The following is a 15,089-nucleotide window of genomic DNA, read 5'->3' on the forward strand; positions in this document are numbered from 1 at the left end:
GGATGGTTTGTTCAGGTTTATGACAAACTCAATGAAATTTACAAAGTACGAGAGTCCATAATAGGGAACGTTGGAAAAAAGCGAATGTTACGACTTTCTTATACAAGATCGGTGCCATATTGAATTTTTCTATTTGACCATGCATGCGGGCTTTAAAATAAACATTTGTATGTCACCCAATCCTTATAGTCTCAGTCCAATACATACCCATTTTCTAAACTAAAATTACCACCGACTGAGAAATAATATGGAAATTTTCACATTTTTCAAGATTTAAACAGTCATATTGAAAAAGTATATTGACATAAATAAAAAAGAAACGACAGATTCTTAATACACACACTTCAAAACTGTACCAAGAAATGCTAAAAATGATCTATGTTTTCTATCATTTCCAGTGATGCAAAAAAGATCAATAAAACTTGTGTCGTTTTGGATCGAAACGGGTTAATGAGGATTCCAAGGTTTTCATGATTCGAGGACAAAATGAAAATGGATTGCGCTGCATAAAATCAGTTTTTCTTCGAATTTCCATCACTATATATACCACTACTACTACTTAGGAGAGACTGCGTCGAAGAAGAAGATCCTCACCTCTGTCAGTAGCCACAACAGGTAACTCCAAATACGGCGAGGTCTCCCTGTCCAGAGGAGACCTCACGCAAATGTCACCGGTATCACTGCGAACTAGAAGCTGCTCGCTTTCCACACTGCTAGCGGCCAACGTGTAGTTGACCATCGCGTTCACACCGCAATCGGGATCTGTGGCTTGGACCTGAAACAGAAACCAACACGTTATTATATATATTCAATTTAATACATTAACTATAATTCTTATATAAATTATTATAATACATAAAACCCATGAATTATTAAAATTCAAGCAAATAATACAGTGCTATGACCTAGAGGTATGATTTGATCCGTGAAAGAGCAGCACAGAGGTAGTGGGGAGAGAAACGAAGGAAGAACTTCCTGAATCCAAAAAATAAAAACAATTCTTCGACTGAAGTGCGACAAGAAATGGCTGGCGCAAGAGAGGCAAAACCTGCCAACGGAAGAGAGGCCATTGAAAACAAAGCGATAAATCCGCGAGACACGGTACATTTTTTTCAGCCGCAAGAGAAATTGCGCAACAAGCATGAAGCTCAAGCGCAAAATTAAATAAAGCCGAAACAAAGCACCCGTCATCGAGTGTTCAGGCGGAAGTTCCCGAGGAGGAACTTCAAAACCGTTTAACGTTGCTGAAACGGGATACCCGGGGACTTTGTTAGCGATGATCCATTCGTAATTCAGACTCGGTGACTAATTTGCCCGGTCTTACCATTTTGGTATACGTATTAGGGGTGGGGGCAAGGTGGGGCGAGGAGGAGGCAGCGCAAGGAGGGAAAACGAAAAGAAGGACGTTAAGGACGACGGACATGGGGGCGGTGATGGACGCCTTCTGGCTCCCAGCACTTGTTATTTATGCGAGGATGTGTATCGCCACATCCCACCCCCACTCACTACGAGACCCTCCTTGTTCGTTAACCAAAAACGCCTCTCAATCTTTCTCTCCTCACCGATCCTCGCTTGCACTCTTCCTCCTCCTCCTCTTCATCTTCTTCTTCATCATCATCCTCTACCTCTTCATAAATTATCCAATGATATTCGCCAATTTTCACTTGCCTCGGCTATTTCCACGACCAACGCGCTCAAGAATTATGAATTATATCGTAATGTTACTCGTATCAGTCAGACGTACGACGAAAGATTATATTATTTCTTTAAACGCATTTCCGGCTGTCCTACGAAATATCTCATTTCTGTATAAATGCTCTCGCAGCTTGTATATATATATATATATTATATACGACGGCTGTAAAAAGGAAATATTTTCAAAATTGCAGAGCTACGTCCTATCGTGTACCTATATATATACGCACGCACACGAAACTCTGATATGGAGATTCGCGAAGCGAGACTCGGTTGAAACAAGCGAGTCTCGTTGATTTAGCTATAAAATAATGTGCCGAGTCTTTATAGTGACTGCGCGGGGAAGGGAACCAACCAATCGATCATCGATCGGAATCGGATACAGCGAATCCACATTCCTGGCGAAACCGGCCGGAACCAGCCGATCTGGGATCGCTAGATGCTCGATGCGATACCTCGAACGCGAGAAGAAACTTTAAACTGTCATTAAGGCAACTCGGTTGGGTTAAGGGGTTCATTACCGTTCCTGCCTGGCGTCTCGGTTTCTTCTGCGTCGACTCGACTGGCACACGAGACGACTACTTCTCCGCAAATTACGTCCCATGCCGGGAAATTTACGAGTCCTTACCCTCCTTCCTCCCCCTCATCCCTTTTCCACCCCTCGCCTATCTATTTATCTGTCTATCCGTCCAGATTAAACGCACAACAAATTACGATATCTATTACCCATCAATCCTCGCTTCCATCCGCCGATTCTCTGAAAACCAATCGTGGAATTCCAAAAATTCAACCCATTGTTCCAGTGGAAATGATTCAACGAATAAAAATAATCTTCACCCGTTGCATGCCCACGACACGCGAATCATCTTCGGCATCGCAGACGGAACACGATTGTAGGAATACGCAAGGCTGACCGGAATGGTTAATGCTACGAGTGTTTTATTGGGTGGTCGCTAATGAGTGTATTCGCGCAAATGCGCAATTAGTAAATCTCAAGTGAAGAAAAGAATGTAGGATGTTTTTTATCTTTGCATTTATCGAATTTTTCATACTTATCTCTGGGGAGTGGGGCAGGAGGGGGGGGGGGGGGGGCTTAATTACGAGAGTAGCAAGTTTTTCTGACTTTAAAATGTAGAGGCAGGGCATGGGGGAATTGCGAACAGGCCTGTGTTAAAGCACCCATGGAATACGAGGTGCGTGAGAATCGTAGGCAGGATAGATCGAACGACTGGCGATAACGATCTCAGCTACAATTATAAACCACTCTATAGCAACCTTTTAATAACTGAACCAGAACGGAATTCCCAAAACTTCCTACCACACCCATATGCGCAAACCCATCAAATTGTCAGCGCTGCCAGGATACAGTGCAACCTGAATCATGAGTCAGCTGAAATTGATAGGCTGGGAGGACGTTTCGAAATTTATGGACGATTCTGAAGTCGCTGAGCTTCAAAGAGCCTCTCGTAATGCACGCGAGAGTACCGAGAGTCTCTCGATAGACTTTTCGGGGTAGTTCAACCGGGTGAGAGAGGACTCTTATGAGAGTTCGAAGGACATAATAATACGGGAGTCTCGGAGAGATGATTTAGGAATAGTTTGAGCAAATAAACATTTCGACAAGTTCTTGCCACCTTGAGGAAGCGTTGCTTATAGTCTAATAACTGAAGTATAATTTTATAAACCTCTGCATCTTCGCAGTTTTTTTAAAGCGAGTCTTCAGCTATACCAGCAGCTACGGAGGGTCGCGAGGGTATATATATATATATATATATACCCTGCAATGCGTAACTTTAGGATCCTTTGCTCCTCCACTTGCCGTACATGAAATGCTGATAGACGCAAAGGTGTTCCCTGCAATTCCCAGTCTATCATTACTCCCGGGCATATAGACGGGATATTAAAGCAAATTAGCTACCTTACAGTAAATTCTCCAACTTCACGGGAGGCTAGCCGCGTGTTCGATTTGCGAAATTTATGGGATATTACTGCAGGAATTGCTGGCATCTTCAATCAGTGCGAATTAATAGAATTTCGCTAGCATAATCGGAGAGACTTTGGAAAAGTCTTTAAACTTTTATCCTCCATTAGACATTATATACGAGCTGATAACGACAAACTTGACAAATGGTAATATTTCATGGACGAATGCAGGGTTGCAGGAAAGTTGTGAAAGATTACCGGAGTAAGTGGAAAATAAAAATCATGACCTTAATGAGGTTAACCACAAGGATGAGACGAGTTAATTGCTTCGTGCTAAAATCTGAAATACTCAATCGTTCGAAAAGGAGTGACGTGCGTGAGTCGATAGCTTTCCATCTTCAGCGAACTCGACCTTGACAGCATCCTCTTTCTTCAGCTTATTGCAACGGAGCTCGCTTTTCTCCGCCTCTCCAATTCAGTCTCGAATAACCGTGCTATCAATTATATTTTTGTTACTTTCATTGTAGGCTGTTGTTTCTAATCAATGCCAGTTCCTCCTCTCCTATAAGCTCCGCTTACCCCTCCCCCCCCCTTCTTTAACTCCCGCAATGAAATCACTGCAATACTCGATAAGTCAACTCTCGTCAACGCTAACTCGGTGTATCAGAAAAACCTGAAGTTCTCTATGCGAAGAGAAGAAGCGACGACTATTGATGGACCGAATGATGCTGAAGATTTATTAGGTGAATTTCAGTTAAGACTTTAATTTTCTTCGGTCCAGTTTAGAAAAACTTTAGTTGCCTAATGATGCAGCGACAAAACCTCGAGATGATCTCGCAGTTCAGTCGATACATTGAAAAACTTTCAGGAAGAGTCGAACTTCTCGAAGTTCCGCTAGAAGAAGTTCAGGTAGGCCCTTCGAGAATCCCAGTAAGGAAGGTCCGAAGCTGAGGATGTTGGAGTGAGAACCTTGAAGACGAGAGAGAGAGAGAGAGGGAGAAAGAGACCAATGGACGTACTACATTAAATCGCGAGCAGACCGACCATCCCCCTCTCACTTGCCATACCCATACATTCTGAGTTGTGCTTTGTTCGTTTGGTTTTGTTTCGCTGACCTTGGTCGGAATATCGATTTCAATCGGAGCGTATGCATGCCACGATCTGACGCTGATCCCGCGTGAGTTGAATCCCTTCACGAGGCAACAAACAATAATAAGAAATATTCGAGCACTAGATCAGTCTTTAACACGCCATATCAAAACAGTCTTTTCACGACCTTTCATCGTACCACGACAAAAATAACACCAAAAGAAATAGAACAAGCAAACAAGAATGTATTATATTAAAAAAAAAATTCGTACAATGTACGAGAATTTACACAACAAATTTTCACCTCGCAACGTTTCGTCATGATTTTACCGATGCAAAGAAATAATTTCTGTGTCGAGCAAAAGAGGTTTAAAATTTGGGAGGATTCGAAAGCAACGTGGATCTCGGGATGAAACCACAAGAGCGAAAAGGGTCAGAGACGATCCAAGACGAGACGAGATGAGACAAGTTGGAATGAGAAGAGAAGCGGGGTCGTAGCAGCGCAAACGGCAATGCCGCCGTACTGCTGGTGTGCAACAGGTACAAATTGTCCGGCTGCAAAAGTTATTGCAGTAAATCGCGGATGACTCGGCGCGGCGCATCTGGTATGTCGACTTTTATGTGTTTGAGGATTGCGAGTCCTCGGCGTCCTCGCGACCGGCGAGGCGACGATGACGCACGGGTTACCGCTCAAAAGACGAACGCTGCAATTACCACGCGGAAATAATTGCAATAAAGGTGTCTTTTGCATTTGGCCAACTATTCCGTAAGAATATATACGCTTGCGGTCGTGCTATCTGTTCCTATATGCGTTAGGGCGATCCTAAATAGTGTATACACGCTACGTACAAACTGACACTGCTTCTATATATACGAGACGATAGATATAGCTGGCAGGAATCCAAGAAATTTGTAAAATTTGCAAAACACGAGAGATTCGACGAACGATACGATGCGTTTGGTTGTAATTCGTAATGATAATTGAATCGATGAAAGAGGGACGCAGGAAGGATCGCAGGTGTGGTGGAAATGAAACTCGAACGAGCTTCCCACGATTGTGTTGGACCAATTTCTAATGGTGGAAAGGGGAAGGGGGACCTGAAATATACTGTATAGTCGCGAAGGGAGAGTAGCAGATACTGTGCGCCTGTGTGGAACGATTATTAGGGTTGATTTAGCGATTCAACGAAACGAACGATAATCGTATGAAATATCGTCTTATCGTAGCTCAGGTTGCGATTACGGCATAGTATATTCCGCGTAGAGACGGTAATGCGTGGTGTTCTGCTTCGTTCTAATAGCATCGGGAATGCAAAGTCCCGCGGTAAGTCCGATGCTCAAGAATTTCATACAATATTAAGGAATATTTTTCCCTATGAAGGAAATACCGAAAGCTCGGGCTATTAACTCCATGAATAGCCTGCATTAATCAAGAGCTGGCACGGTGCCCGATACATCGGACTTGGAGCATAATGTTCGCCGTTGGGGAAGCACAACGGGCTAATGGCGCGTATAGAAAACTTACTAAATGCGCCTCCACTTTGACTAATGTGAGGAGCTCCTCATTACGAGCGCAGTTTCTTCCGACACAGTAGAAGGTAATGTACAACGGGTTACGCGGAACGATAGCAGGTTTCGCTGCTCGTGAAATAGATCCACCCCCCCCCCCCCTCTTCTTCTCCTTGCTTCTAGACAAAAAGGTAAATCAGAATTTTGCTGGAAAATATAGGGATATAGCTCAGGGAGCATATAGGTGCGCGAGGTAATGCTTGGTTTATTTATAGTAAAGTTGAAAAAATGCGTTATCCACTCCTCCCCCGGTCTCGCCATCAATGTCTATGGAGAAGAATGGAGGTTGAGATCAAAGGACGCGTGGGCGAAGAGTATTTGAGAAACGCAGAAAAACGAGAGGAAAGGGGAGAGGAGGAAGAGGAAGAAGAAGAAGTCGACAGGAGTATGTGTGGAAGAATAGGGGCTTCTATCTGGTGTGTGCTGGTGGTGGAGGACGGTAGAGGAGTTGGAAGAAAAACGGGATGAGGCAGAGAAGAGGTGAATAGTGGAGGGGTAGGAAGGCTTCTCTCTGCAGAGGCCAGTATAGTGAGTGACAGCTCTATAGAGTTCATCGGGTTGGTAGCATTGTGATTGCACCCTTCTCCTTCCTTCCTCCTCCCCCTCGTCCACCTCTTCACTCACTTCTGCCGCAGCGGACCTCTATGTAAAGCATCGTACACGTCTTGCTTACCGCTTACGACGTTTAGTACCGTAAGACGTGTGTGCATCCTAGATACCATCGTCTTTAAATACTAACAAATACCATTATTCCAAGAATTTACTGTACTTTCCCATTCCTCCCATTTAACCCTTATCGATCCCTCGGTACAATCTTCGATATCACTTTTATACACACAAATGCAAAATTTGCAGTTATTGAGAAGTCTAGTTATATAACCTTGGTATTTTTGTTACCATTGAAATTCGTGAAATTTTCAAAGATCTGTCAATTTCGATAACGGGACAAAGCTTGGTTTCCTCACTTTTATCATTGGAGAACACTACAGAGCTTTCCTCGTTATAGGCTTTGGCTGTTTGTTTATGATGAACTACAGCTGATACAATGGTCGACACTTAACTTATGGCGTTTACAGCGCACAATGGTATACGAGAAGCTCGCGGCAAGAGTCACAAGCTTCTCTGGAGGAAGCCGAAGAAGGAAAACGGAGAAACGGACGAGTGCTTCTGACTGAGTGGCTGCAGCGGTAAAGTCGCAGCTGCGACTGACGTTTCCCGCCGCAAAATCTCGGCGTCACGTGGCGGAAGTGAAAAATCGACTGATTTACCGACCGATCATTTATCTCGGATATAAATCCGATAAAATTTAAAGACGTTTTATGGAGCTCGATATGTGGGAACTGCGAAGCGAGCTTTGGGAATAAATAAACCTGCAAGTTTCTAATAACAGTGCTCGACAATGAGCCGTGGTGCTCGTCTCGACAAGAATAGGGGTCATTGTCGTATTTATTTATGCAAACGCAATCCATATCTATATATATAGCTACATAATTGCGCGTTTCACGGGTACCATACTCGCCAATTTCTCCGGCACTTCCGCTTGTCACCATAAATAATTAACACTGCAGAAATTTCGAGAACGGAGCTTCGACCGACAAATTTTCAATGAACCCTCTCACCGCCACAAAATGTATACCGAGATTTTAATCGCGTACACTGTGTCGGGACTTACGAATTAATAAAAGGTTCCTCTTTGCGTTTCTCGCGCGAATTTATCGGATGTTTTCAGAAAGGAAACGAAAGGTGCGGCGTTGTCGGTGACAACGAGACAAAGCGGCGCTATTAGGCGGATGCCGAATTTGCGAAAAATAAAAGGACCCGACCGAGTGGGGGGGGGGGGGGGGGAGGAGGCGAAAACGAATGGAGGGTTATAAGTCGCGGCGATAGCTTGACAAATATATATTAAACTATTTTAATGAGAAGTGGCCGCCATATCTCATCGCAATTACCGGGCACCGACCCGACCCGCTGCCGGTCTTCTACAGCCTCCTACCCCCTCCCTCTCCCCCTCCCTTACCCACAATCCGTCGTTCTTCATTCGCAAAAACACGCGAGTTTCGGATCAAAGGTTAAGGGAAGCTTGCCAACAGCTTCTTTCAACGCTGACAAAGCAGGAATTTAGCAGGAAGATTGATGTCGGCGACGGAGAGAGCAAAGAGAGAAACAAACCGGGTTTCCCGGATCAATTTCGCCCGGAGAATTAATAATGGAAGATGCGGCAGAATATGGTATAATAATAATGATAATAGGCAGTTTAACCTTGACGTACAGTACAGAGTGAAAAAGTTATATCGTGGCGGATCGACGAAATTTTTGGCGCGCTCGCGTGGCAGTAGGTGAATGACGGAGTGGAGAAGACTCGTCTCGTCCCCGTGCCACCCTGACGAGACTTCCGAGGGTTTTTCTCGGCCCCCGGGAGTCAGCCCCCTCCGTCCCGGGATTTCCGCCATGCCGTTGCGTGCGACGATGCGGATCCTCGCTTTTTGCTACCTCCATGGACAGATAGAGCTGTTGTCCCGCTATGCTCAGCCATCTCAAGCATCCATGGATCGCGTCACTCGCTCCAAATCCCGAATCCAACGAAAATCTCCAACGCTACTCGCTTCGCGTTTAATAATTAATCATGTATACATATACAATTTCATATGGAAAGATGGGGTAAAGAATTGGACGAAGTGAAAAAATGATAAGGCTTTTGAAAGTTCTCGAGATAAGCTCATATAACGTGATAAAAAATAGAAAGTATACTATTTAAAAAATTAAATATCAACTTCACACTCGACCTTCAAATTGATTTTCGAGGTTAAACCAATGATTCCTTTGCGTGTTCCCCTAGAAGCCATAAAATTCTCGTGCGAAAAGTTTATCGAAAGTTTCATTCGGTTACTAAGAGACTATTTAATTGGCTTATATTTCAAACGAGACACCCTGTATATAGGAAAGCGTGTAATTGTTCGAGATAAGGGGAAATTTGCTGATATAAACGGACATTTCCAATTCGTTGGTGCATGTATGTATTATATACTATATATAGTTGACAGTCGATTTGATGGATATTCGTATAGGGAACGGAACAATGAGAGAAAGGGCGATTTGTAGATAGTGTGGATTATGGATTTTCACCCAGTTTCCAGAAGATTAATATCTGCTCGATCGCGGACAAGTGTGCAACGGTGCAAACGAGGCTACATGCCGCGGGCTTGTAAACTGCTCGCGGAATACGCTCGAATGCGTATGAACATAAATAGACACGTACTTTCACGTATGCGAGAGAAGGTGCCAGTGAGCCAAGACTCGTGTTCCTTTCGTTTTATTTTCCATTCCGTAAAACTACCAGCTGACGGCTGCCTAGAACGCCTCGCAGCCTGGCTTACCGCGCTTACTCGGATAGGCGTGGGATGCCAGCGGTTTTATTTCTCCCAACTACCTGTTGCCTCCGTCGTATTGTCTTTCGATCCGTTCCAATGTCCAACGTGCGATTGAGAAAACGACCAGCTATACATATACCTCTTTCTCTCTCTCTCTCTCTCTCTCTATATATATATATATATAGAACTTTGCTATAGAAAACTAATACAAGAACACACTGGATCACCGAAGAAAGAGCAAAATATTCAATAGGAAAAATTGATTCACGAGAATATAGAATTTTCTTCTGGAATGACTTAATTACGAAGGAAAATGAAATTAGGCGTAGCAGTTTCTTTGTTGCGTGGCTGGTTCGAGAGGAGACTTTTAAAGTTAAATAAGGACATAATGTTAGGGCTAATGAGGGTTTCAACACCAGACCTGTCATCGAGCGTAAAAACTTGAGCACATGCAATAACGTAACGCACACAGGTATAGACAGATATACGGACGAGTGCGATTATTATTATTCCGGCAAGCGTGGAAGTTGCGGAAAGCGAGGGGAGAATGGAAAAAGAGAAGTATCATCATGGCCACTGCGGCGGTTAAGTATATTTGACACGCAAGTAATATCCCGGCGGCAGTTAAACGCGCAGCAATTATAAGAATCGTGAATCGTTTCGCATAGGGTAGCCAATACGGAGAGAGAGAGCCGTGGATAGAGCTGCAACATTGTATATCAAGGTATAAGACTTCTTATACGGGGAGCCTGATGTACAAGGGGCTTCTCTTGGCTAGAACTACGAAGGAACACGAGAGTTAAACGTGGAAGTTTATGCAGGACCTTGAGGAAAACAACAACAACTTGAAGAGAACAGCTTCGATGTAGAACTTCGCTCGGGGAACCTTGAAATAAACAAGGAACTTGAGGGCATGGGACTTTGCGAGGATTCCACCTAACATGGAAACTCGCGGATGGATCTATAGGATACAGCTGGTAGAAATGCAGAAAATTTTGCATGGAGGTCCCTATGGAAGTATGTACAATGAGAGACCTCTCTCTCTCTCTCGATCTCTCTAGAGAGAAAACAAGCTACGCGATATTAACGAAGTCGGACGAAGCTTAATGTGGGACGAATGCGTGGAAGCGTGGCGTTTCAACACGGATACCCACCACTACCGACGCAGCAAGAACTTAATGAGAATTGGCGAGCGTCATCGATCTAAGGATTACCAGGAAGCTTTCTTACCCACCGAGCAAGACTGTTTTTTGCGACGGATATAGGCCTAGGGGCGATTTCTCCGAGCGCTGCTACTCCCGGATCAATCGAGTCGTGAAAAAAATTTAATGCTAGAGGGAACATCGGAAATGGCATAGGTTCACCAGCCATCGCTTATCAAGACCTTCCGCTTGCCTCCGTTTCTAATCTCTCTTCCGGTTTCCTCATCCTCTCATCTTTGCAATTTATTCGCTGGCTCATCGAGAATTTCTAATACCTATATAGCTCTCGTAGTATAGACGTCGTGTTTTCGCGCTAACTTTGCGCTGATTATTAGACCTCGATGAGGTCTCCTCGTAATGGCGGAGAGCGAGAGATTATTGCTGACTCGTTGCGGTTTTTCCGTGAGGCGCGACATGCGGGGTGCAGAAGTGCTCGTTAGCAATGGTTGCTCTTTGAACGGCGTGAAGTAAAGTCTTGCCATAACCATGAAGTAGAGAGAGAGAGAGAGAGAGAGAGAGAGAGAGAGAGGGGGGGGGAGAGCCTGTGGGCGGATGTCGACATTTAAATTTGCAGTTTAAACGTCCAGTGCTCTCTCCCCAGACCTTACGCATTCCAGCGTTTTTACGCATATATTAAAACCAAGTCTAAATTCGCGGTAATTGGACGTACACGCCGGTTCACGACCTTGACCAAGCCTCCACGAATTACCTTGCATTAAACTGGATCCTGCGAATCATCTCTCGAGCCCCTAATCGCGTACATCGGTATCTCTCCCTCTCTCTCAGGCTTGATCCTTCTCGATTTTTATAGCTGGATACGCGGGAATATATACATATATATATATATATATATATAAGTACACATCAGTTTATACATATACTAATAAGAATGTAATACGTGTGAAGAATCGTGCTCGTGCAGAGGGTGCAGGCGGGGAAGAGGGAGAGGTTAGGTTGGAGCAAATGAAAGGTGAGCGATGATAAAAGAGTCCGTGATCGCGCACGGGCATCGGGAAAAATGACGAGGAGGAGGAAGGAGCGAATTAAATGGCAGGGAAGGGAATCGACGTGAAAAATACGATAGGAATAAATGTTAGTAACAAATTGCTGGTGTGCCAAGATCGATTTCACAGGTGGCCTTGCGCAGCGAGGACGAAGAAGCGGACGCTGCCGTTTTACAGGTGGGCACGCGTGGTCACGCAGCGTGCGTGCGCGCACGCGCTCTATTAATTTTCGAGAAGAAACCGAGGAAACGACGCCTCGTGGACGATAATAAATTCGTCGCGCTATATTAGGTGTCAGATAGGGGTGGGGAGGGGGCGCAGGGCTGCACAGGTTCCCTTGGCCGATATCCCGGATCGAGGAGGCAGAAAAATTGTACGAAAAAGGCACGTTGTTCGAGAACGCTGTTATTAAGCGGAGCGATCAATTAAATCGCAATGGGAGACGACCGATTGCGTGTGTGAGATCAGTAATGTCGCTGATGGGTACCGCAGCCCGGGCCAAGGCAGGGGGTTAATGCAAGCATTGCTCATTATCCCGACCTCGTTTATCGATTGCTTTAATAAGGATCCTTCCATACTTTACATACTCTTGTCGAGAAAATTTATTTCTCATATATACCACGCGTGTATATGTGTGTTTACTAATATTAAGCTTTATATATATATATATATATATATGCAAGAGGCGATTGAAGAAATCTCTACACTATCGTAAAAATTTCAGAGACAATCTGCTCGTGTGGTTGAAAATTCGACAAATATATATATGTATAAATTTATGGATGAAGAAATCATACTGAGTGTTGTGCAGCGTGTATGGGAGTAGGGGGGGGGGGAGAATAATGGGTAAGAGGAAGAATATCGGAGCCAGGAAGAAGAGAACTGTCTCGTGGAGAAGAAAAAATTCGACAGGGGGGGGGGGGGGGGGGGGACAAACAAAACGGAGAGGGCCGAGCCTGCCCGAGGCTCTTGACTTTCAAAGGGGCCAGTTTATTATTATTCGGCAAACGCCCACGCACAGATCGATCTCCTCGTGTCCCAGCGACTCTTCGAACTTGGGCCCTCTTGCCAAATTCCGCGTTCCTCCCTCTCCTTCCCCTCGTCTCATCGTCATCGTCGCCGCGGGATTCTCTTCTCCTCGGCTTCTTCGATCTTGGCCCTCTGATTGCTCGGCGCATCAATTTACGAGCCGGAAAAATCTCTCGGAGAAATTAAATACATGCTTAAGTAGAGTTAATCCTCATTCTCGGGTTACATCGTCACTTAAAATATTCAAACTTACTTTCTCCGTGGGTACCAGTGCCCACCCCCACTTATTTCTATCTAGCTTCGTAAATAAGCTTTATATTAAGTTTTCCATTAATATTTCCCGGTAAATTCCTCCCGCAAAGAGTCAATTAAATTTCAAGCTTATCATCCGACTTGAATCGATGATAATGGACGCGTGGGCGTCCGGATGTATTCATTGTTGAATTTTTTTTTTCGAGCAACCGCGACGACCGAAGCTAGTTCTCCCGGCTAAAAGGGTATTTCTATAAATACATCGAGTATGAACAAGTACGGCGAGAAGAGAATTCACGGCGCAAAAAGTGTATCGAGGCACCGTCGACTGGCATAAAGTATGAAATTAATACGTTACATATAGACTCGATAATTGCAGTCTCGGGAGAAGTTACGGTGAGATAAGGACGATTGTGCGTGGGATTTTATCCTCCTTGGAAAATTCGAGGGATTATATTAAAAAAAATCTAAAGCGGGACGTAGGTATATATATATATATATATATATATATACACGCACTGATGATCGAGCGGAAATAAAAGTACGAGGTTAATTGGCCAAAAGCAAATACAGCAAATTCGAGTTTTAAATTTTGCGCGAGATTTCTGTTTCTGGTGAATCGTCGCTTAATCTAGCGTTAAAGTCTCCGAGAAAATTTATCTGGTGGTAAAGGGAAGGATACCTTGTGGCGTGGGGCTGGCTCGAGGGAGAAGGAAGGAGAGGCCTGGCTTTATTGCAACTAAACTGACTCGCGGGATAAGCCGCGGGAATACGGGCGCCGGTCTCGGCAACAAAAATCAGAATCAGGTTTCGCGCGCTGCCATTAATCTCGGAAATTCTTCCTTCCACTCTCCGCCGCCTCTCTCCCCATCAGGAAGAACACAGTTACGCGTGCAATACGTAAAGCAAACGCCTTTGCGAGAAACCGGGCACCCCACGTGTAAAACTCTATAGTATAGAAGCTACTGGAAAAATTTTGTCTGGAATGTACAAGTTCATGCCGAAGACACGCCATATTTTCACGTGGGAGGAAAGAGTCTTTTATGCATGGGAATACCTTAGGGGAAAACAGTTACTCTGCCATTATAAATATATATACATATATATATACTCGAGTTTTAATCACTCTTTTATTGGAATGTCGAAACTTTTACGTCCAGTTTACATATTATTATTATCGATATAATCGATAGTCCCATTGGTTCATTTATACGCCAATCGCAGAGATTTTTAAGATCCGTTCGGTAATGTAAGCTTTCAACTGGTTGGTATATCCGTAAGCGGAAGTAAAAGTCCTGGCAAGCTGGTCGATCGACAAGCATCCAGGAAGCGAATCGATCTCGATCGAGCCCGGAGCTCTAAGAATGCTTTTCCCTCCTGAGTAGCGCATAATTATCGTTACAATGGAGCTGTTAATTGTCTAAGTTAATTGGCGTGAACGGCAGTAATGACGATCGATCGTCCTCCAGCCACGTTTCTGTCACTGTGAAACCGGTTTGGAAATCTATCATTGATTTATTCTTAGTCACGATTATGTTAAAGTATAATTCATTTGAACTATGCCCAAGCAGCTATTTAGCTGCTACGAGCGTGACGGGGATACTATACGCAATAACGATTGTGTCAAGTGGTTTTATATCCATTGGTAAGTTCTTTCAGCGGGAATATACAAATTCTTGACACTGTGTGTGTGTGTGTGTGTGTACCTATATATAGCATAGGAAAGAATATATTTAACCAGTGCGAAGTTAGTACACCAAATTTTAAAAATGGAAAAAAACCAAACAGTTCTGGTAGCACCCAGACAAGTTTCTTGCTATTTTTCAAAAAAGTTCTGCAGATTAAACTCGAAAAACTATAAAAAAATTATTTTAAGTGCCAAGTTCACATTCTCTAATATTCAAACGCTAATATATCCTTTAAACTAAAAGTCCTATCGATAAAAACTATTAGACATA

The 15,089-nt window shown here is 44.0% G+C and overlaps 1 protein-coding gene across 1 annotated transcript in view; it reads right to left on the reverse strand.

The window, feature by feature from the left end:
- Positions 1-15,089, reverse strand: part of ds (dachsous cadherin-related 1) — a 184,125-nt gene that overhangs the window by 45,795 nt on the left and 123,241 nt on the right. Inside the window, exon 2 of the mRNA XM_066738056.1 lies at positions 595-775. Coding sequence (XP_066594153.1) covers positions 595-775 — 181 coding nt within the window. The remainder of the gene's footprint in view (positions 1-594; positions 776-15,089) is intronic.

Source organism: Prorops nasuta, unplaced genomic scaffold (genome assembly GCF_024137725.1).
Source record: "Prorops nasuta isolate Cenicafe-Biocafe unplaced genomic scaffold, Cenicafe_Pnas_1.2 PNAS00018, whole genome shotgun sequence".
NCBI classification, from domain to species: domain Eukaryota; kingdom Metazoa; phylum Arthropoda; class Insecta; order Hymenoptera; family Bethylidae; genus Prorops; species Prorops nasuta.